The following is a 22,178-nucleotide window of genomic DNA, read 5'->3' as shown; positions in this document are numbered from 1 at the left end:
CAATACGATTCGAACAAGGTAGAACTCTTCTTATTGGCGATGACCCTTGGCCATAGGGGTTTTATTTCGAGCTGACGTTGAAATGTTAACCCAATATGATTCGAACGAGGTCGAACTCTTCTTATTGGCAATGGCCCTTGGCCGTAGGGGTGTTATTTTGAGCTAACATCAAAATGTTAACCCAATATAATTCGAACGAGGTCGAACTCTTCTTCTTAACGATGGCCCTTGGTCGTAAGGGTGTTATTTTGAGTTAACGTCATAATATTAACCCAATATGATTCGAATGAGGTCGAACTCTTCTTATTGGCGATGGCCCTTGGCCGTAGGGGTGTTATTTCAAGCTGACATCAAAATGTTAACCCAATACGATTCGAACGAGGTCGAACTCTTCTTCTTGGCGATGGCCCTTGGCCGTAGGGGTGTTATTTCGAGCTGACGTCGAAATGTTAAACCGATATGATTCGAACGCGGTCGAACTCTTCTTATTGACAATAGCCCTTGGCCTTAGGGGTGTTATTTCGAGTTGACGTCGAAATGTTAACTCAATATGATTCGAACGAGGTCGAACTCTTCCTATTGGCGATGGCCCTTGGCCGTAGGTGTGTTATTTCGAGCTGACGTCGAAATGTTAACCCAATATGATTCGAACGAGGTCGAACTCTTCTTCTTGGCGATGGCCCTTGGCTGTAGGGGTGTTATTTTGAGCTGATGTCGAAATGTTAACCCAATATGATTCGAACGAGGTCGAACTCTTCTTATTGGCGATGGCCCTTGGCCATAGGGGTGTTATTTCGAGCTGACGTCGAAATGTTAACCCAATACAATTTGAACAAGGTAGAACTCTTCTTATTGGCGATGGCTCTTGGCCGTAGGGGTGTTATTTCGAGCTGACATTGAAATGTTAACCCAATATGATTCGAACAAGGTCGAACTCTTCTTCTTGGCGATGGCCCTTGGCCGTAGGGGTGTTATTTCGAGCTGACGTCGAAATGTTAACCCGTTATGAGTCCCAAGTTTTGGAGAGTTTGGGGTGTCCTCTGGGGGAGTCCCAGTTTTGCTTACCCTCTGTGTTTCCTGGGTGAATCCCAGTTTGTTTAATTTTTTTTATATTGGAGAGTGCAATGTCAGAGAGTATAGATCGTTGCTATTGTGCTAACATCCATTTCATGCATATATTGGAATTTCCCTGTCTAGTTCCTTCATCGTCAGGCCTGGAGGGCTCGTCAGTAGGCAGGGCGATGAATTATCCCTCGAACCTGGTGACGTTCCCCTTATTGCCTCGTTCAAAACCTCCCCGAGAAAACCCAATGGGGACAACACCTGGATGTGGGAAAGGGAGTACCACTCAAGGGACGTCGTTTTCTAGAAGTTGAAGTGTGAGATGGGCGATATTCCAGTTATCCCGTAGCAGTTTTCCTTCCATTCTCTTGTTGGGATGCTCTTTTGCTCGCTTGCCTATGTGGCGCTTGTATTTCTGTTCAAGCAAACAACATAAAGTAAACCAAAATGAGATTTTCCTTACCTCAATCCAATGAGTCGATGAACGAGGGTAGCCTTATGGCATCGCTTGTTCCATCTGGCGTTTAAATGGTTGATGGATTGGTAACTTTTAGATTCGGGGGCCATATTCGGCTCTCCTTTCTTTTTTTGAAAACGCCCTAGCTCCGCGTGGGTTGGGTTTGCTTTAGCTTGTTCATGGATCATCCGGTGTAGGGGTGGATTGTCAGAGTAGGGCAGGGTATGCCCGTTCTTTTGTAGGATTGCGCAGCAGGTGTCGTCTCCTCTTGTGGGTTTTGCGTGGGTATTGGTTGTAACTTCTGTTTTTATGTAGCATCATGATCTAGATTAGTAAATGAGGTTTATTTATCTCTCTTTCTGGTGGGTGATTATGTTTCACCGGTTTTGGATTTGAAGGAGATTAAAGAATTTGGCTAAGAAATCCCCACAGATGGGCGCCAAATTGTTTGAACAAAAAAATTTGAGAATATTTTGTCAACCTCAATTATCGATAATAAAGAAAGTAAATCTTATCTTCCACATAATCAACTTCAGATCTACAAGTATATAATGAGAAAAAATGAAAGGTAGGAGCATCTCATATTTATTAATGTCATAATCTTGTCCCTCCTAAGAGAAAAAATGAGCTTACATAAAAATAGAAATTGTAGGAAAAAGAGTCAAGAGAAAGGATCCCCATTTCCAGGAATTTCCCCCTCTATATATAGCTCCTGAAATCTTTCATTCAGTGGTCTTTGACTAACATGACCCTCTGCAACGGTCCTCCTCATTGTTGCTTAAGCACAGTAACATCCTTGGCACATGTTGACGATGACTTGACCCCAAGGTCGGTCGCGGTACCTTTCACTATTTCGCCACCTAGATAAGATCCCGGCTCGATCGACTGCTATGGTCAGATTTTGACCTATACAAAGAGGAGAAGGCACAAATGCTCAATTATCATAGTGAAAAATTAGCCGTTGCCGTTGCACAATGTTCCATCCGGGGACTAACTCATGTGATAAAATATTTAAGGATTTGTGAGATTATCATGCTGTAATCAAACTCATATCAAAGACAAGAAATAGTAATTTGTCTTTGATTAATATATTGACGGCTTAACATAGACCATTGCCCAAAAGATAAAAAAATAGTAATAATCTTTCTTAATATTAACACGAATAAACAGTAAATGTGTTAGATTTGCATGTAATTAAAAAAAAAATTATTTTTAACAATAATATATTGATAGTAAACCCATTTACTTATTGGGTAGGTTAGATGAGTACTTGGGTCATGGGTTAAATAGATTTTATTATTAAAAAATAAATTTTTAATATGGCATGGTATAATATATTGATAGTAAACCCATTTACTTGTTGAGTAGGTTAGATGGGTACTTGGGTCATGAGTCAAATAGATTTTATTATTAAAAAATAAAATTTTAATATGACATCATATGCTAAATATGCGCTTTTATTTTTTGAGTCAAAAGGTAATTGTTGGGTGATTTTATTGTCCTAAATAAAATAAAAGTGGCTTTGGTAGTTTATTCTCATAAATTGGTTGACCATCCAAGGAATTTACTCGCTAGCTTATGATAGACCACAAAAAACCTCCCCACAATTCAGGTTCTCTCTTTGAACAATCGAGCCATCGTCTTAAGAAAAAAATCTTATAACTTACTTACATCCAAAAGAAATAGAGGCCGACCTGGTGGGTATTTTTATCGTTGAATTTTTTTATGTATTTAATAAAATTTAAGAATAATAGAAAAATATATGTATTAAGCCTTATAATATATGATAATTCCAAACACTAAGCGGATGATTTGTAAAAAGAGAATAAAAGAAAAGAACAAAATCATTCTACAGGAACTATGTGGATTGATTTGTAAAAAGTTAACTCTAATATTTTAAATTGTGTATCACAATTGAAATTCTCAAAAGAAGTTTACTAAGTACCCCAATACAACAACAACAACAACAACAACAACAACCCAGTATAATTCCACTAGTGGGGTCTGGGGAGGGTAATATGTACGCAGACCTTTCCCCTCCCCCGAGGGGCAGAGAGACTGTTTCCAGGAGATCCTCGGCTCAAGAAAGCGACAAGAGACGATATATTAGTACTATCCATAGATTCAATATAAAATAATATAAAACAAAATAAAATAACATACCATAACATAAAATAAAAATAACAACAGTATAAGAAATATAGGAAGTACGAAAAAGATGGAAGATATAATACACTCTTCCGTCTTCGTGTATTTTAAAATAAAATATTTATAGTTTTCATATTATAAAAATCTTACAAAAATATTAATATAATGCTATATTCATTTTACTAGGATGTTAAATATTTAGTTTAGAAAAATTATAAAGTATACAATATAATTATAAAAAATAAATTTTAAAATAATTTAAACTTTTTATGTATTTAATTTTATGAATTTAAGAGGATAACAATTTTTTTGGAAATATTTAGCTATCCTTTTAATTAAATAAATAAACTTTTTTTGAAACATGTACTCTTCAAATCTCTTAAATAAGACATGACATCGTATTATTTATACTATTTTATTAGGAATAAATCTCATACATTTAAACACGTAAGTATTTGCATTTTGTTTTGCATAATAATATTTTACTATATAAAATTTCTTATTTTTATTTAGTTTAGTTATTTGTTTTTTCACTTTAAACTATCTTAAGTTTACTTAGTTAATAAAGTTTTCGTGTGTAGGATTTCTATTATGTACGGGGGTTCAAATTCATTTAGAAAAATAAGGATAACATAAATTCTATTCTATAGTATTGGAGGTGTAACAAATTATAGGGCTGTATTTGTAATTGCGCAATATTATACCCCACTAATTTCTTTTCAACATCGTTATACTAAGTGACGTCTGCAATTAAACTAGGCCGACGGATCCAGCCTCCGGTGAACCAGCCGGCACTTTCTCCCGTCGAATCAAATCGCCGGCAACTTCACTGCCCTCACAGCACAGGTACGGCTCTTCTTCCACTTGTTCTGCGGGTACTATCTATGTTTATCAATCAATTTTTGAGCTCATTCTCCTTCTCCGACAAATAAATTCAAAAATTTGCTCGAATAGAGAATTCGCCAATTAATTGCAATTTTTTAGAATTCCTTTTCTTGTGGATTTTTCTGCAAGTAGAATTACTTTTCAGGATTTTAAGTTAGTTCATGCAGAGTACCACTATACACTATTACTTTGTGATAGCAGGTCAATAGTCACCATTTAATGACTACCATAAATATTTGAGTTTATGTTGTTCACTTTAAGCAATTTTACACCATCATGTCACCCATGGTAAATACTTACCTGCTCCCGGTAAATACACCAATGAATATTAGACATATGTCTTGCATATACACTTTTTAATACTTAATCATGGTTAAGTGATATGCATTTTTACTTTAATTTGTTGATTCTTAAAGTTAATTATTTAGTTAGGTGTAAACACCAGGCATGGATAAGCATACGTAGTGCAGCATGTATCATGTCTTATTTTTATGATTGCAAATCTCGCACTTTAAGGAGGCTTACATGCAGATATCCTTTGGGCGACCTGATAATTCTGCACTTTAAGGAGGCTTACATGGTGTAAATAATTCTGTACGCAGACGGTGTATATAACTTTAAAAAAGTTTTAGTATAGCTAAGAGAGTACAATAAATTACATGGTTGTGTAAAAATTGTTTACATTCTCAGTGCATAGAAATTGAACGCTGAACCTATAATTTCTAAATCGATGTCCAAATACTTAATCAGCCCTTGTTTCTTGGCTGGACTTTTATGTAAATGAGTAAATCGTTGAAATTTTGGTGCTATTTTGCTTTATTTTGTTGTTGTCTTTGTGATTTCTGCTTTCATGTGATTCAGTATAGCTAAGAGAGTACAACAATGTGATTGATTTCATATATATCATCTTATAAAGTTGATAGTTGGTTCTGCTTATTTTTGTGAATTATGAGCGAAGAAAAGAAGTAGAGCAGCTGCAGACAAACTTATTAGTCTTTGGACTCTATTATTAAAGAAGCTTAATGGACCAGTTTGGTAGGTACTAGAAGTAATAGTTGTAAGAAAATATTTTCTAGAAAGGTTTTGCATTTTCAAGAGTTTGCGCAGATGAAACAACTCGAAGAAAAATCTTGTAGATTATGTGTGAAGTTACAATTTTGAAAAAATGTTATGCAGAAATTTCGAAAATTTTAACATTTCTCTTCAAAGTCATATATGGTTCTAAGACTTATTCTTTGGTGCTTATCAATAATATTTCATATGGAATTTTCCTATAATAAAGCCCAAAGTTTCTGGTTGAAGCTTCATCATCCGAAAGAGAATTCATTTTCTCCTTTTGTCTATTTTTATAGGGTGCATTTTGAAGAAGGTGAATGCTTAAATTCATCATTCTTTTTAGTGGAAAAATATATCTTGAGCTGATGAAAGTTGTGTCACTTCACCACCATGTATAAGCTGGTGCAAGCTGATTGAGTTGTTTTCAATACAGCTTTTAGCTTGAATATTCTGAGCGACCCCCTTTTTGTCGACTGAGTAGCTTTAGCTTTACAGGAAATTCATTTACTGGATGTAATTCTGCAAAAGAAAAATAAAAGAAATAATGGATGATCGGATTGTTCTTGACAAGGGTCAGAAAAGGCAGTTGCCTCAGTGGATGTTTGCTACATCTGCTGCTGATCAAGTGAAGAAAAAAGTCAAAACCGATCATGTAGACAGTAATAATAATAATACAGAGGAGGAAATTGTCACACAGAAGCGCAGCAGGTTGAAAAACAGAAAGACTAAGGACAAAAAGGAAGCATTCACTGGGGAATCTTCCACAAAGATTTCAGTATGCCAGACAACAAAAAGAAGCAGAAGAAAGTTAAACCTACCAAATGATGATTGTAATGATGAAAGCGGTTTAATGGGGAGTGAACGTGACCGGATGAAGGTAAATGGTAATGGAACGTTGCCTATGTTGAGAAGACAGAAACAAAAAACGAAGAATTCCAAGATTGAGGGAGGTGAGATGGAAGAGTCAAAAACAAAAGCAAGTGATAGAAGTGGCTTAAGGAAGAGAAAATGCAGCAGCGTGAAGGATAATTCTAATGAAGCTGGCCCTAGTTTAAGGAGGCAGAAACTGAAAGTAAAAACTTCCAGGAAGGAGAATTGTGCCGATGTTGAAGAGTCAACACCAAAAACAGATGATGAGGATTTGACTGTTGAAGATCTACTGAGCATAGCGGAAGAGGTGATCTGCTAAGTTCTCTTGAGGTCTCCAAAACAATTCTTCAGTTTTACCATCTAAAAGTAATGATCACATTTGGCCAAGAAATGTGGTATCACAGATAATTTTACTGTTCATTTTTGCAGTATGCTGGGGATTCTGATGAAGATTTGACTGTTGAAGATTTACTGTGCATTGCTAAGGAGGTGATTGTTGTTACTTAAATCCTTTAGTTTTGGATCATCTGAATTATTTACTAAAGCTTTACTTGCTATTTAAAATTAGAGGAACTACTTAGATTATTATTTAAAATAGGGAACTAGGCTATTAATCTGTGGCATCTCATTGAATGTGTTTGCAACTAATTTTCAACATATGAAAAATAAACTGCAATCACAAAATAAGAGAAATATTTTTACTAATCAATTGTGAGTACAATTATGTTTCTCCCTTGATTCTTCTCTCCTGATTATCTCCGTGATTCGAGGGTTGAAGCTGCGTATTTCTCGAATGTAGGATGATGCAGACCTCCTAGGGATATATTTGATCTCCAGCTTCTTGAACTATTTGATTGTCAAAAAGTATCCGGCCATATTTTGATCTCTTCGTGAATATCCCAAGAGTTTATGGGATTTTGAGACACCTCTTCAAGAGAATGTGTATTCCTTTATATAGGTGTGAGTTAGGGTTTAGGGTAGAGTAATCTCCAAGAAACCCTAAGAGACTCTTAGGATTTCAAGAGTCATGTAGTATCTTTAATTTAGGATTTGGCTTGATCCCTTAAAATTTCGAGTCTACAAATACCCCTACTTCAAGGTTTGTCGGGGTATAGGCTTGCCGAAACTTTAAGACGAGACTTGAAGTACTCGACCATCGCAACAAATGGTTTTGAAACTTGGAGTTTTCGATTTACAGGAGGAAGAAATGAAGGGCAGAACTAGTCCCACCGGGCGTGCCAATTTGTTTGCAACTAATTTTCAACATATGAAAAATAAACTGCAATCACAAAATAAGAGAAAAATATTTTTACTAATCAATTGTGAGTACAATTATGTTTCTTTTTTTATTCTTCTTCCTCCTGTGGATATATTTGATCTCTAGCTTTTTGAACTATTTGATTGTCAAGAAGTATCCGACCATATTTTGATCTCTTTGTGAATATCCCAAGAGTTTCTGGGATTTTGAGACACCTCTTCAAGGGAATGTGTATCCCTTTATATAGGTGTGAGTTAGGGTTTAGGGTAGAGTAATCTCCAAGAAGCCCTAATAGACTCTTAGGATTTCAAGAGCCATGTAGTATCTTTAATTTAGGATTTGGCGTGATCCCTTAAAATTTCGAGTCTACAAATGCCCCTTACTTCAAGGTTTGTCGGGGTATAGGCTTGCCGAAACTTTAAGACGAGACTTGAAGTACTCGACCATCGCAACAAATGGTTTTGAAACTTGGAGTTTTCGATTTACAGAAGGAAGAGATGAAGGGCAGAACTGGTCCCACCGGGTGTGCCAATTTGTTTGCAACTAATTTTCAGCATATGAAAAATAAACTGCAATCACAAAATAAGAGAAAAATATTTTTACTAATCAATTGCGAGTACAATTATGTTTCTCCCTTGATTCTTCTCTCCTGATTATCACCGTGATTTGAGGGCTGAAGCTGCATATTTCTCGAATTTAGGATGATGCAGAGCTCCTGGGGATATATTTGATTACCAGCTTCTTGAACTATTTAATTGGCAAGAAGTATTCGGCCATATTTTGATCTCTTTGTGAATATCCCAAGAGTTTATGGGATTTTGAGACACATCTTCAAGGGAATATGTATCCCTTTATATAGGTGTGAGTTAAGGTTTAGGGTAGCGTAATCTCCAAGAAATCCTAATAGACTCCTAGGATTTCAAGAGTCCTGTAGTATCTTTAATTTAAGATTTGCTTGATCCCTTAATATTTCGAGTGTAGAGAATGATTTGTAAAAGATATATATTGTCTCAGGGTTTTTGTTGTTTGGTATAACAGTTGCTGTTTCACTTCTGTAGTAAATATGAGACGTTGGTTGTTATCTTTTTTTCCCTTCCCTGGCAGTATGTGAATGAGAATGAGCAAGCTGCATCAGGCAAAGGAAAAAGTGGTCCAGTGGAGGATGTTATTTCCATGTCAACAGGCTCGTTAAATTGCAGTGAATTGGACAATCAATCTTTGAGAAGAGACGAAAGACATTCTGATAGTATTCCAATTACAGAGACAAGAGTTGAAGATGCTCCTCCTAAGGTTAACATGTCCGAGAATCCTACTCAAGACATGTTAGATGTGTTTTTGGGCCCTTTGTTGAAGAAAACTCATGAGGAGAAGAGAGTTGAACTAGTTAGAGAAGACATGATGAGTTTAGCTCACGATCTAAACAAGAAAAACCAGAGCGATCCTTCTGAGGGTCACCCAGTTTTGGTAAAGAAGAAGAGTAGTCTCAAGGACAAGGTAGCTCTGCTTCTTGACTAATAGTTGTGAAGGTAATTAGGTAGAGGATTTGGAAGAATAAACTTGATCAAATATAATTTATCTAATTTCACCCAAGCACTCACTTGTTTACTTATAAATCCCACGACAGAGTATTTGTTTATTTGTAGATTCTTCATAGTAGTATTTTCTTTATCTCATCGTTGTACAGTAACTATGAAAACTTGATTCCCAGTTATACGAAAAAATGTTTTTCCATGTAAATGAATGAACTTAGAGAAAGAAGCCTCAATAGCTGTGCATTATATTTTTGTCAACTATACCATAATTTTATGTCAGAGTTAGCTACGGGAGTGAAATCACATTCTTCATCCTGCTGATGAAGAACTTCATGTGATGACTGATGATCTTATTGAATACAGAAATTTCTATTTATCAATGTGGTCAAACATCAAACTGATTCTTTAGACACGTATGTTGTGATCAGGGGCGGATGTAGTGTATTACCGACCGGTTCAATTGAACCCATAACTTTTGACGCGGAGTAAGATTAAAAAAAATCATTAAAATTGCAAAAATATATAGTAGATATGTACCCCATAACTTTAAAAATATGATGGGTTCAATGCTAAAAACTTTAAAAATTAAACTCATAGAGTTTAAATCTTGGATCTGCTTCTGGTGGTGATTTGGCAAGTGGCTGTTCTCAAGTTTCATTTGTAAGTAGGTGGCCTGCTTGATATTTTATGATAGCTGAGACAGGACTGTAAAATGCATGAAATAGCAAGTTTTGGTGATCTGAAATTTATGTAAATGAGTGGCTTAATCTACCTTGTGATTGCTTTTCGTTTTATACATCTCTTGGTCGGGTAATTCGGATAGATCTTTACAAAAACAACTCTGCCTCGCGTCAAACAAGATGGAGTCGATTATATAAATCTTCACTTACCATATTAATTAGGATATATCTTTATTTATGGATCTTGTTTTAGAGCGCCTCAGTGTGAAACAAGTTGGAGTCAATTGTATGAATTCTCACAGACCACGTTACTTCGGATATATTTTTATTTATGGATTTGGCCTAGCAAAACGCAACAATTTGAAAGTGTCTAAATGATGGAAGTGGAAATTTTAGGAATCTGTACAACATAGTGAAAGATTAAACAATAGGGATGGTGAAAGGTAACTCTTATATTTATTCATCAAATTTAGAACAATTGCAAACAACATAGTACAAAAATAATCTTTACTCTCCCTTTCTAATGTACGCGCCTATGACATAACGTCTCCATTCACTTTCCTCTCCCAAACAAAAAAAAGTACACAAAAGGATCTCTCGTCTACCTTAATATTAATCCTTTCCCAAACAAAAAGAAGTAAACAAAAAGACCTCTCCTTTAATTTTAAAACTATATAGGTAAATCGATCTACATATATATACGAATAAAAGATAACAAAAAACTTTTCTTGTATCAACTCCCTCAAAATTGTGGTTTTCTTCTAGGATCTTAGGCCTCAAATATATGTTTTCTTTTTCTTTGCTCTTATCTGTGTAAAATGCTATAGACGAAATCTTGAGAGGCCTACTTTGTGTCCAATAAATTTGACATCTTGTTGAATCTGATATCTGTATTCTCCAAAGGTGAATTTCCTATAAATAGAGGGCTCTTTGCAGCTTCCAATTAAAGAATCATAAGAAGGGCAAAGGAAATAAGCAATTGAGAATCTCTCCATCTTTCCATTAGCCATCACTTTGTGTTCCACACTTTTATACACATCATTGCTCCAAGCCTGCATTTATTTTGATGTTGTAAATCATCAATGTATTTTGTCTATTAATGCAAAATAGTGTATTTTAGTAAAAGAACAAATTTATTCTTAGCATAGTCAGAGGCATATACGAGATTTGAATATTGTGAGATCGAATACAAGATTTTAATTTATTGGTGTCAAAAGCTATAATTTATAATGTTCAAGCCAAAATTATTGAGTTCAGACGAACTCATAAGATGTAGGCTGGATCTGCCTTGAGCCGATTACTACAACTATTACAACTACAAAAACAACTTAGTTAATGTTTCTTTTCTTTAACCAAAATAAAGGACAAAAAGGAAAGATATAGAATTTGCGTGATTAATACAACAATAACGACCCAGTAAAATCCCACTAATGAGGTCTGGGAGGGTAGTGTGCGCAGACTTTACCCCTACCCCTTTTCCGAATGCATTTTCTTTAAAATAACTAAGATATCCAAACTATATTGTACACATTTCAATTATTTTACTAATTAAATGCAAAAACTTGGTGATGATTTGGAGATTAGCCACCAATCAAAGAGAAAATAAGTGTTTCCTCTTAGGCAAGTATGGACAAAATAGTCGTGTTTTTTTTGTCGATGGGGAAGGAATTGACTTTGTTGGGTACAATTCTTGGACAAATATAACATGCCAAAATTTAATTTTTCTACGTTGTTTTTGATCTGGGCTGATGATAATTTTATTTTTTTATATAATGACAATGAGATATTAGCGACTCTGGCAATTTGGGGAGAATATGGGTGAAAAAGAAAGTGGACTCTTGGTCATTGGTTCTGCAATTTCTTGACCAATTAAAAAGCATTTATAAAGAAATTGGACTTTTGGTTATTTATATAAAAAGGTGATAATGACATTTTCTAATGTCTTTTGTTGTAGTTTTCAGATATAAAAGTTTAATTATTTTAAAAAATTGAATCGATGTTTAAATTCAATCCAAGAATTAGACAATTTGACCCTGATATATTCAATTCTTTCACCTATTTGAATAGAGGAGTAATATCTTGGGAAAATGACACTATATATATAGACGCTGTAAAAATAATAGCCGAAAAAAATATAAAATTTATATATATATATATATATATATATATATATATATATATATATATATATATATATATATATATATACATTATGTATGTTATATACAAAAATTATACAAGTTTTATACACTTTTCAGCTACTAGATGTAAATAGTTTCTGGCGCGGGCTAAAAATAATAATACCCCTAATATCTTCTGGAAACAAAAAACTACTATCATTTGGTGGTGCATTCTTTTTTGCAATAAATATTTTTTTGAGCGTTAATTAAGTGTGACTCTTAAGGGAGAATAAAGATAGTTTAAACAAATATTTTTCACTTTTGTCACTCGCAAAATACTAAAAAAAAAAAAACTAAAAACAAAACTACCCAATTTTTATTTATTTTTAATAAACCAAGCGAGAGATTTCTTTCTTCTCGTTATTATTTCTCTCACTTCCTTATAACTTGAGACCATCAATCGATGGAAGGTAAGGTACTATATTAAATTAGGCGTTATCTAAGATTGCACGACTTAAACAGACTCTATACATGTGCGCGTGCCTATTTCGCTTTAGGAGATATCATGAGGTACTTTAACCAAGTCATCCTCACTTAGTCATTTCGCTCCATTAATTTCCAAAAAAAAAAAAAAAAAGTGATAGCCATATAAAAATGATAAAAAAGTGTACCTGAAAAAGATCTCCAATGTTGACAATAAGTGCATTTTGGTTAGGTTTGACAGCAACCCATTTGGAGTCTTTCATTAGTTGAAGTCCACCAACACGATCTTGATGTAAAATGGTCAAAAAATCACTATCTGTATGTGGTACTAATCCAAATATTTCTGGAGAAATTTGACAAGGTGGATAGTGATTGAGTCTAAGAAAACATGAACTCTCATTGCAAATTCCTTTGATTAGATTATCTCTTTGACCTAAGTTTCTTACAAGAACTCCAGCAAGTGATTTGGCTAGGTCTTGCATTGCAGCTGCATATTCCACCATCACTTCCCTATAAACAAAGAGTTGAAGAGACATTATATATCTAACCGAGTTTTAGACAAATTATAATGTTTTTATATCATCCGGTTGAGTTGACCCGTAACAATATGTAACTCTTACTAACATTGTTTAATACGATAACCTAAAAGATACATTAATAAACTACTATAACCGATACAGTTTAATGTTACTGAGTGTAAACATCCTTTACATTGTTAGTATATATAACTCCAATGTGAAAATCTTGATACAGGCCGGTCTTCAAATCCTACAACAATTTTCTACGGAGTACTATTTATGGACAACCTCCCCCCATCCCCCCCCCCCCAAACCTCCCACAACACACACACAAATATGAAGTGAATGTGTAAAACATACAATGGTTTAGGAAGAAAAGAAATAAAAATTTCTTTTAATATTATATAATATTCCTACAATATTCTCTCTGTCTCTCTCTTATATATAGTATCTCTGTCTCTCTCTTATATATAGTATGTAGTTTGCATGTGCATGTGTACTTTTATGAAGAATATTGGAAAAATGACACTGCATAGCCGTTGTAAAAATAATAGCCGAAAAAATATATTAAATTTGTATAATTTTCGTATATAAATGTATATATATACAAAAATTATACAAATTTTATACACTTTTTTAACTACCAAATATAAATAATTTCTGGCACGAGCTCAAAGTGATAATACTCTAAGAATATTTACCATAATAATTAAAATAAGTAATCTATTTCTTCTAAATGTTTGAGGGGGGAAAAACTAGACAAAGTAGTAAAGAGTGATATGAAAAATAAAAGGAGAAAGAGAAATGCCAAACTTGAATGAGACAAGGTGAAACTACCTAAGCTTATCAAAATTTTGTCTTCAAGTCCAGTTTGAAACTGTTTATTCTAAATTCGCCTCTAATTTTTTTATTTTTTTTAAGAATTGAACGAGAGGCGATAAAATTAATTTCTATCTAATTGATAATTACCTTAAAGTTGTGAACTCTCCATAACAATCAGCTTCTGAAATCTTTGTTAAAGGAATATGAAAAGCTTCTGACCAAGAAAATTGGTTAGGACAAGTAGCTGTTGAATTTCCCCATCTATAAGAATTATTTAAAATCCCACAATTAGCTTTCATTTGAAAAGGTGCCTTAAATAACTTCATTTGTTCTCTCCTCATTTTCCTGAGTAATTCAAGACTCACACCATGGTTCACAACTTGAAAAAAACCCCATTCAGATGAAGCCTTGGCTATGGCATTTTCGCAACTAATCTTTTGTCTCTCATCTTTACTTTTCAGACAGCTGAGATCTATCAGCGGAAGTTCACATTCTTCCATCATCAGTTTCGCGCTGAGGCTTGCCCCACCATTGTTAAGTCGTGAAAGCTTAGAGTAGTCATGTAAGAGAGGAGGATTCCAAGACTCTATCATCATTACTTTAGAAATATGTATAACTAAGTTTTGATCAAATTAAATTAATCGAGAAAAATAAGGAAGGAATAAGAAGAGTTGGGAGTTGGAACAAAGAGTACACATGGGGTATTTATATGGCTAAGTAGAGAGGAGGAAAAAGGAAGGAAAGTGTAGAAGGAGATAAGAGACAAAAAACCACAATGGGGAAAAAACAAGGGAAATTAAAACATCCTAATTCATGACAATTGTCACAATGAGAATGTATCTTCTTGAAATTGAGTTTTTTTTATCATATATGACTAATTCTTAGGCATCGAATAGAGAAAAAAAAGATGGACATATGGGGAAAAAATTTAGTTCATATGTTGAGATTTAACTTATGAGATATTAGGAAAACGAAGTTTCTAAGGCCACTTACATATTTGTTAGTCTTTGATCCGTTTGGCCATGGAAAATTTTTCACCTTTAGTGTTCGGCCATAAAATTTTTAATTTTCACTTGAAGATGAATTTTGAAATTTTTCAAAAATTTTAAAAACTCCAAAAATCTTTTTTTCAAAATTTTTTCATTCAGATCACTCGCAAAAATTCAAGAACAAACCAAAATTATATTCATGTCCAAACACAACTCTAATTTTCAAATACTATTTATACTTGATTTTATATTTTATATTTTTTAAATTTTTTCAGAATTTTACAATTCTTATGTCTAAATTAAACGCCCACTTTATATATTCACAAACCAAAATCCTAATTAAAATTTTGATAAACTCTCTTTTGCACGATAAAGTATTGCAGTGCCTAAATATATTCCCTAAAGAGGAACTCTTTAAATGAATTATTTCTCTATGTGGAAAAAGGAGAAAGAGAAGTGTCAGATTCCAAAGAATTTTCACCGCAACGAGGAAATATATATGGGTCCTTTTGGCCATAAAAAAATTCATTTTTTTTTACTTTTCCGAATCAGCGTTTGGAGATAAAATTTCAAATTTCACTTGAAGTTGAAATTCGGAATTTTTAGAACATTTAAAACTCCAAAAAAAAAATTTAAAATTTTCACTTTAAATCACTCATAAAAATTCAAAAAATAGCTCCAAATTATATTCATATCCAAACACAACTCTAATTTCACTAAAAAAAATTACATGCTTTTTTTCTCGAATTTCACAATTCTTATGTCCAAACGCCCACATATTAATGTAAATTTGTTACTAAGGACGAATATTGTCTAATCGTGGATTTTATTCAGAACTCAAACTCGAGACTCAATTAAGCGTGAAGGATCCCACCCAACCATTCTATCAAATCTTTCGGTCGTTATGTAACAATGTGAATGCAAGCTTTTTCATGAAATGCTATTTTGTTTACTTTGTGATTTGTATTCTTTTGGATGTTAAGAAACAAAAATTCTGGCATTTGATAAAATAAGTCAGTCACACGTACGGCTGAATATTAAAGTAGGAAAAAGTCAATTTCTAGTACGAAAATATATTTGCTTTTTTATTTCTTGACTCATACATATATAGTTTAGACAAGAAAGTCATCACCGAATCAGGAAAAGTTAAATTTTCTTTGTCGTAATTAAAATGTCTTGTTATAAGTCAAAGTTAAGTACTTAAGTTTAACATGCATTGTCCAGTAAAATCGTAAGACAAGATACTATTTTTTTAGCAATCTCATGAGCAGGCGACCATATTAAATTAAAAAGATTTATTTTGTGCATCAAAAGAATTTTCACTACTATGAAGTATAATAATGTAATTCCTTAGAACATATTCTAAGAAAGATAATTTACCTAATCTTTGACTTTGCTGATATTGATGGCATTTAGTTTGAATCGTTGATATTGAATTTGCATTTAGAAGGATCTGGATTCTGTCGTAAAAATAGCACGGCCATTTGTCGGATTGGTAATCGAAAAATAATTATTGTTTGTCAAGTCATTAAAAATAGCCATTGTTTTGCTGAAACACGAAAAGTTCCAGCATAATATGCAGGATTATGGAGCTCCTGCGTGTAAACTTCCAGTACATTTTGTTGGAACTCCAGCACACAGAAAGTTCCAGCATAATATGTGGGATTATGGAGCTCCTGCATATAAACTTCTAGCATATTATGATGGAACTCCAACACATTATAAAATTCGAGCATATTTTGATGGAGCTCACATATAAAATATTCGAACTCTAGCATATTATGCTGGAATATTTTTCGATTCTTAAGAGTGTTTTTATTCAAATTTTATCTTTACATGAAAAGTGGCTAAATTTCTATTATTTTTAAAATTGTAGCTATTTTTAATTTAGCAATTGTAAATACGGCTATTTCTGATTTTTACCCAATTCTGTCTGCTAATGGTTGTAAAGAAAAAAGGAAAAGAAACCCGACATAAATCAAGCGGTCTGATGAAATGATTGAGATCCATCCACTTTTAAAAAAAAAATCTTGGGTTTGAGTCCGAAAAATAAAAAACCTTTTGTCATATGGAGTATTTTACTTTTAGTGGATTTTCTCGGAGTGAACTCAAATTAGTTAGACCAGTGAATTTTTGAATACTGGATAGCTAAACCTAAGAAAAGAAAAACAAAGCAAAAGAAATATTTGCCAGGCTTTTTCATGTAGTGCAACTTTGTGCATTTTGTGTTTTGTATTCTTTTGAAGGTAGAACGAGAATTTTGGAGTTCGATGAAAAAGTCAGCCACACGTACTGCTGAATATTTTAAAGTAGAAAAATAGTTGATGTGACGATCCGGTCAGTCGTCTCATGAGTTACCGCTCTGTTTTCCCTATTTCTGCTTATGCTTCGTAATCCGTGTTTTGTGGTATCGGGGTTGGTCGGATCGAGTCCGGAATAATTTTGGTAAGGTTTAAGACACTTAGTCTCTTTTAAGAAAGTTTAAGTTGGAAAAGTCAACCGGATATTGACTTATGTGTTAGAGGGCTCGGATGTGAGTTCCGATGGTTCGATTAGCTTTGGGAGGTGATTTGGGACTTAGGAGCGTGATCGGAATGAGTTTTGGAGGTCCGGAGAAGATTTAGGCTTGAATTGGCGAAGTTGATATTTTGGCGATTTCCGGTTGGTAGGCGAGATTTTGATATATGGGTCGGAATAGAATTCTGAGAGTTGCAGTAGTTTCGTTGTGTTATTTGGGATGTGTGTACAAAATTTCAGGTCATTCGGACGTGGTTTGGTTGGGTTTTTGATCAAAAGCAGAATTTGAAAGATTTTAGAAACTTAGGCTTGAATCCGATGCGAATTTGGTGTTTTGATGTTGTTTTGAGCGTTTCGAAGGTTGGAACAAGTTTGAATGAGGGTATGGGATATGGTGGCATGTTTGGTTAAGGTCCCAAGGGCCTCAGGTGAGTTTCGGGTGGTCAATCGGACCATTTCATGTTTTGCAAAGTTGCAGAAAATTTCTGTTCAGTGCTGCAGGCATTTAGCCTTCGCGTTCGCGAGGCAGGTGACACGTTCGCGAAGGGCTGCGAGGTTGTGCATCGCGCTCGCGAGCGTGTAGTCGCATTCCGGACTAAGTGTCTCAAACCTTACAAAAATCATTCCGGACTCGATCCGACCAACCCGATACCACAAAACACGGATTACGAAGCATAAAGAAGCAGAAATGGGGGAAACAGAACGATAACTCATGAGATGACTGGCCGGGTCGTCACAGTCAATTTCTAATATGAAAATATATTTGCTTTTTTATTTCTTGATACGTACATAGTGGAGACAAGGATATCATCGCAGAATCAGGAAAAATTGAACATTTTTTTGGTCGTAATTCGAATGTGTTGTTATATAAATTCAAAGTTAAGTTGAACATTGTCTGGAGTAAAATTAAGGCAAGTTACTACTTACTACTCTTTCTAAATAAAATTTGTATATTTAAAACTAGACAAACAAAAAAACAAGCTTTGTTGTTAAAAAAAAAAGGAAAATAAATTTGATTGTTTTAAAACAAATTTGGAACCTTCAGCATAAGGACGACTGTGTATACATTAGAGATAAAATTATGTGCCGGATAGATTTACTAAGGAGGGTAATACGTTACCTATCAAAAAGTTTCTTATTCCGAAAACTCGAACATGATATATTATCTATTTTTGAACGAAGAAAACCATTTTAGCTATCACAATCCTTATTATTTTGGGGTGTAAACTCCAAAGCCTTTACAACTTGTTTGGATGGTTGGTAAATGGTTGTATTGTATTATTACTTTAAATATAATATTTGTTTTCATTGTTACTTAGATTTTATTGTATCATATTGTTAAAGTCGTCGCTATGTAACGACAAAAAAGTGACACGTTATGAAACAGACGATTTGATATGGTCACATCGTTACCTTATTTTTTCTCTAATCTTGCCCTTCCTTATTATTAAATAATCATATTTTGTCTTTTATCCTATCTTTTTACATAATAAATCTACTTCGTACCTTACTTTTTCTTTATAATATTGCACATTTATTCTTCATATTATTAGTGTATGACATTATGAAACGACGACAAATAATATATTTATCCGAACATTGCATAAATCAAAAGAATACAATACAATAAAATACAATATAATATAATACGATACGATACATAATAACCATCTAAACAAGTTATTAGCTGGCAATCGCGCGAAGCCAACAAGAGGGCAAAATGTGGTGAAACACAGCGAACAAGCAAGGCTCACTGCATAAGCGTGGCGTCCGTATGTGGCCGACGATGGAGGGCAAGACGTGGAATAAGAAAGGAATCTTTTGGAGCATGGCACATACATCAAAATATAGGAGCACCCAGCATACATCAAAAGAAAGGTTAGAAAGATTAGTAAAGAATGAAATTCTTCCGAATCTAAATTTTACTGATCTTACTATATGTTTGGATTGCATTAAGAGAAAGCAAACCAAGCATAGTGAGAAAGGTGCCACAAGAAGCACCCAGCTTCTTGAAATTATACACACCGATATTTGTGGGCTCTTTTATATTCCATCTTTTGGTGGAGAAAAATACTTTATCACTTTTATCGATGATTTTTCACGTTATGGATACATCTATTTGCTGAAAGAAAAATCTCAAGCAACAGATGTTCTCAAAGTGTTTGTTAATGAGGTTGAAAGGCAATTAGATAAAAAAATGAAAATCATGAGGTCGGAATAGAATTTTGATGATTCCAATAGTTTCGATGGTGATTTTGGACTTAGGCACATGTTCGGATTTGGATTTGGAAGTCTATAGGATAATTCGGCGCATTTTGGCGAAAGTTGGAAAATAGAAGATTTTTGGAAAGTTTGACCGAGGGTTGACTTTTTGATATCTGGGTCAGAATCCAGTTCTAAAAGTTTTCATAGCTTCGTTATATCATTTATGACTTGTATGCAAATTTGAAGTAATTCGGACTTGATTTGTTAGGTTTTTGCATCGAATACAGAAGTTGGACATTCCTAGTTTCATTAGGCTTCAATTGGGGTGTGATTCACGATTTTAGCGTTATTTGATACGATTTGAGGTTTCGACTAAGTTCGTATTATGTTTTAGGACTGGTTGATGTATTTTGTTGAGGTCCCGAGGGCCTCGGGTGCGATTCGGAAGGTTAACGGATTAATTCAGACGGAAGAAAAGCTGTTGAAGTTGTTTTGGACAGCTGCTGGATTTTTTTATAGCAGCTTGAATAGTACGAGTGAACAGTCCCACATGAACAGTGCTGTGTGAATAGTACCCGCACGTGTGAACAGTGCCCCCAAAAATTCTGGGCAGTTAAAGGGCGAGCAGTCCATTTATTTCTCATTTTTTGAGCTTCAAACTCGGATTTTTGGCAATTTTGAGCGAGAAATCACGGGAATTCTTGAGGTAAGTCCCTTGTGATCATTATTAGTCAATATTATTGAATTATCATTTAATATCCCAGCTAGATTACGTGTTTTTGAGGTATAAATCGGGAATTTGGGCCTATGGATTTAAAAATAAGATTTGATGATTTGGAGGCCGAATTATTGTAGGATTTTGGTAAAATTTGTATGATTGGACTCGTGGTTGGATGGGGGTTCATATTCTGTAATTTTTGTCGGGTTCCGAGATGTGGGCCCCACGGGAAATTTTTGGGTTAATTTCGAATTTTGTTGAAAAATTAGTATTTTTCATATGGAATTAATTCTTATAATTTTTATTGACTAAATCGAATTATTGTGGCTAGATTCGAGGCATTCGGAGGTCGATTTGAGCGGAAAAGGGCATTGCGGAGCAAGATTTTGCTCGGATTGAAGTAAGTAACGGCTATAAATCTGGTCGTGAGGGTATGAAACCCCGGACATTGTGTCGTATGACTATTTTAAAGGTGACGCACATGCTAGGTGACAGGCATATGGGCGTGCACCGTAGGGATTGTAACTTGGTCCGTCCTGCGAGACTGTGGAATTAATTGGCCTACTATTTAATATATGTTCCCTCTGTTTTCATAGAAATTGACTGTACTTCATGTTAGAAATCATGTTTAGGCCTTATGTGGTCACTGTTGAGACCTGCGAGGTCGTGTACTTACTGAATTAGCTGCGAATTACTGTTTTATACTCAGTCATAGCTTTTCTTGCTTATTATGCCTCCGTCTCTTGCTGTTCATTGTTGATACATGACATTACCTCTGTTTGGGCTGTTTATATGATTTTTGAGAGCCCGAGAGACTGGAGAGATTGATGACTGAGTGAGGCCGAGGGCCTGATCTATGAGGATATTTATGGGATCGGGTTGCACGCCACAACATGTTGTTACTGATTTATGACTGAGTGAGGCCGAGGGCCTGATCTGTGAGGATATTTATGGGATCGGGCTGCACGCCGCAGCATGTTGTTACTGATTTATGATTGAGTGAGGCCGAGGGCCTGAGTGATTTATGTCACGAGGTGGCTTATTATAGCGCTTGGGCTGAAAGAGCCCCTTCGGAGTCTGTACACACTCCCAGTGAGCGCAAGTACCTACTGAGTGCGAGTGTCGAGTGCTGAGCGACTGGGAGGAATAAGTGAATGTGAGGAGTGAGTGATTGTGAGGTTGGAGTGAATGGGAGGGCAGAGTGACTATTATTCTGAGAAAATACATTTACTTCATTATTGTTGCATCGCAGATGTCATATCATTGTTTTAAAAATTATTGAAAGATATTATTTACTGCTCAGTCTGGTTTATTGAGTACGTACTGATGTGACTTAAACTGTTAAATTGAAAGTATGACTACTCTTATTTGAAAGTTATTGAGATAACTGTATTTGCATAGCTCGTCACTACTTCTCAGTTCCTTATTTATTTTTGTTACTTACTGAGTTGGTGTACTCACGTTACCCCCTGTACCTCGTGTACAGATCTAGACACTTCTGGTCACGATGGTTGCTGATTGAGGAGTCAGACTCAGTAGACTATTGAGGTAGCTGCATGACGTTCGCTAACCTTGACTCTCCTTTCCTTTCATATTCTACTGTTCTATATTTTCAGACAGTGTTTTATCAGTCAGATGTTGTTATCATTTAGATGCTCATGCACTCAGTGACACCGGGTTTTGAGGATGGATTGTATAGTATTTTTGGAGTTATATTCTATTTTTTTTAAAAAGTATTTCTTTAATATTAACTGCTTCCGCATTTATTTAAAAGTTCTACTGTGTTGAGATGTCGAGTTGAGGCTTGCCTAGTTCCATGATAGGTGCCATCACGACAGGTGAGATTTTGGGTCGTCAC

At 34.6% G+C, this 22,178-nt stretch overlaps 2 protein-coding genes across 3 annotated transcripts; one reads left to right on the top strand and one right to left on the bottom strand.

Annotated features, from left to right (window-relative positions):
• Positions 1-4,369: 4,369 nt before the first annotated feature.
• LOC107781348 (uncharacterized) lies at positions 4,370-9,473 on the top strand. Of its 2 annotated transcripts, none has more exons than XM_016602040.2 (4): positions 4,370-4,513; positions 5,905-6,785; positions 6,908-6,967; positions 8,841-9,473. In XM_016602040.2, the coding sequence occupies exons 2-4, from the start codon at positions 6,153-6,155 to the stop codon at positions 9,249-9,251; spliced, it is 1,104 nt and encodes a 367-aa protein (XP_016457526.1). In that variant the 5' UTR covers positions 4,370-4,513; positions 5,905-6,152; the 3' UTR covers positions 9,252-9,473. The 2 variants fall into 2 exon arrangements, with proteins under 2 accessions (XP_016457526.1, XP_016457527.1); XM_016602041.2 differs by having other exon boundaries at positions 4,376-4,513; positions 6,104-6,785.
• Positions 9,474-10,574: 1,101 nt separating this feature from the next.
• On the bottom strand, positions 10,575-14,644 carry LOC107762989 (gibberellin 2-beta-dioxygenase 6-like). The gene is made up of 3 exons (XM_075232486.1): positions 14,039-14,644; positions 12,740-13,061; positions 10,575-11,000 (listed from the first exon to the last, which is right to left on the bottom strand). Exons 1-3 carry the CDS (start codon positions 14,485-14,487, stop codon positions 10,770-10,772), a joined length of 1,002 nt encoding a protein of 333 aa, XP_075088587.1. The 5' UTR covers positions 14,488-14,644; the 3' UTR covers positions 10,575-10,769.
• Positions 14,645-22,178: the final 7,534 nt, after the last annotated feature.

Source organism: Nicotiana tabacum, chromosome 16, assembly GCF_000715075.1.
Source record: "Nicotiana tabacum cultivar K326 chromosome 16, ASM71507v2, whole genome shotgun sequence".
In the NCBI taxonomy this organism is placed as follows: domain Eukaryota; kingdom Viridiplantae; phylum Streptophyta; class Magnoliopsida; order Solanales; family Solanaceae; genus Nicotiana; species Nicotiana tabacum.
This window is presented reverse-complemented; position numbering and strand designations above follow the sequence as displayed.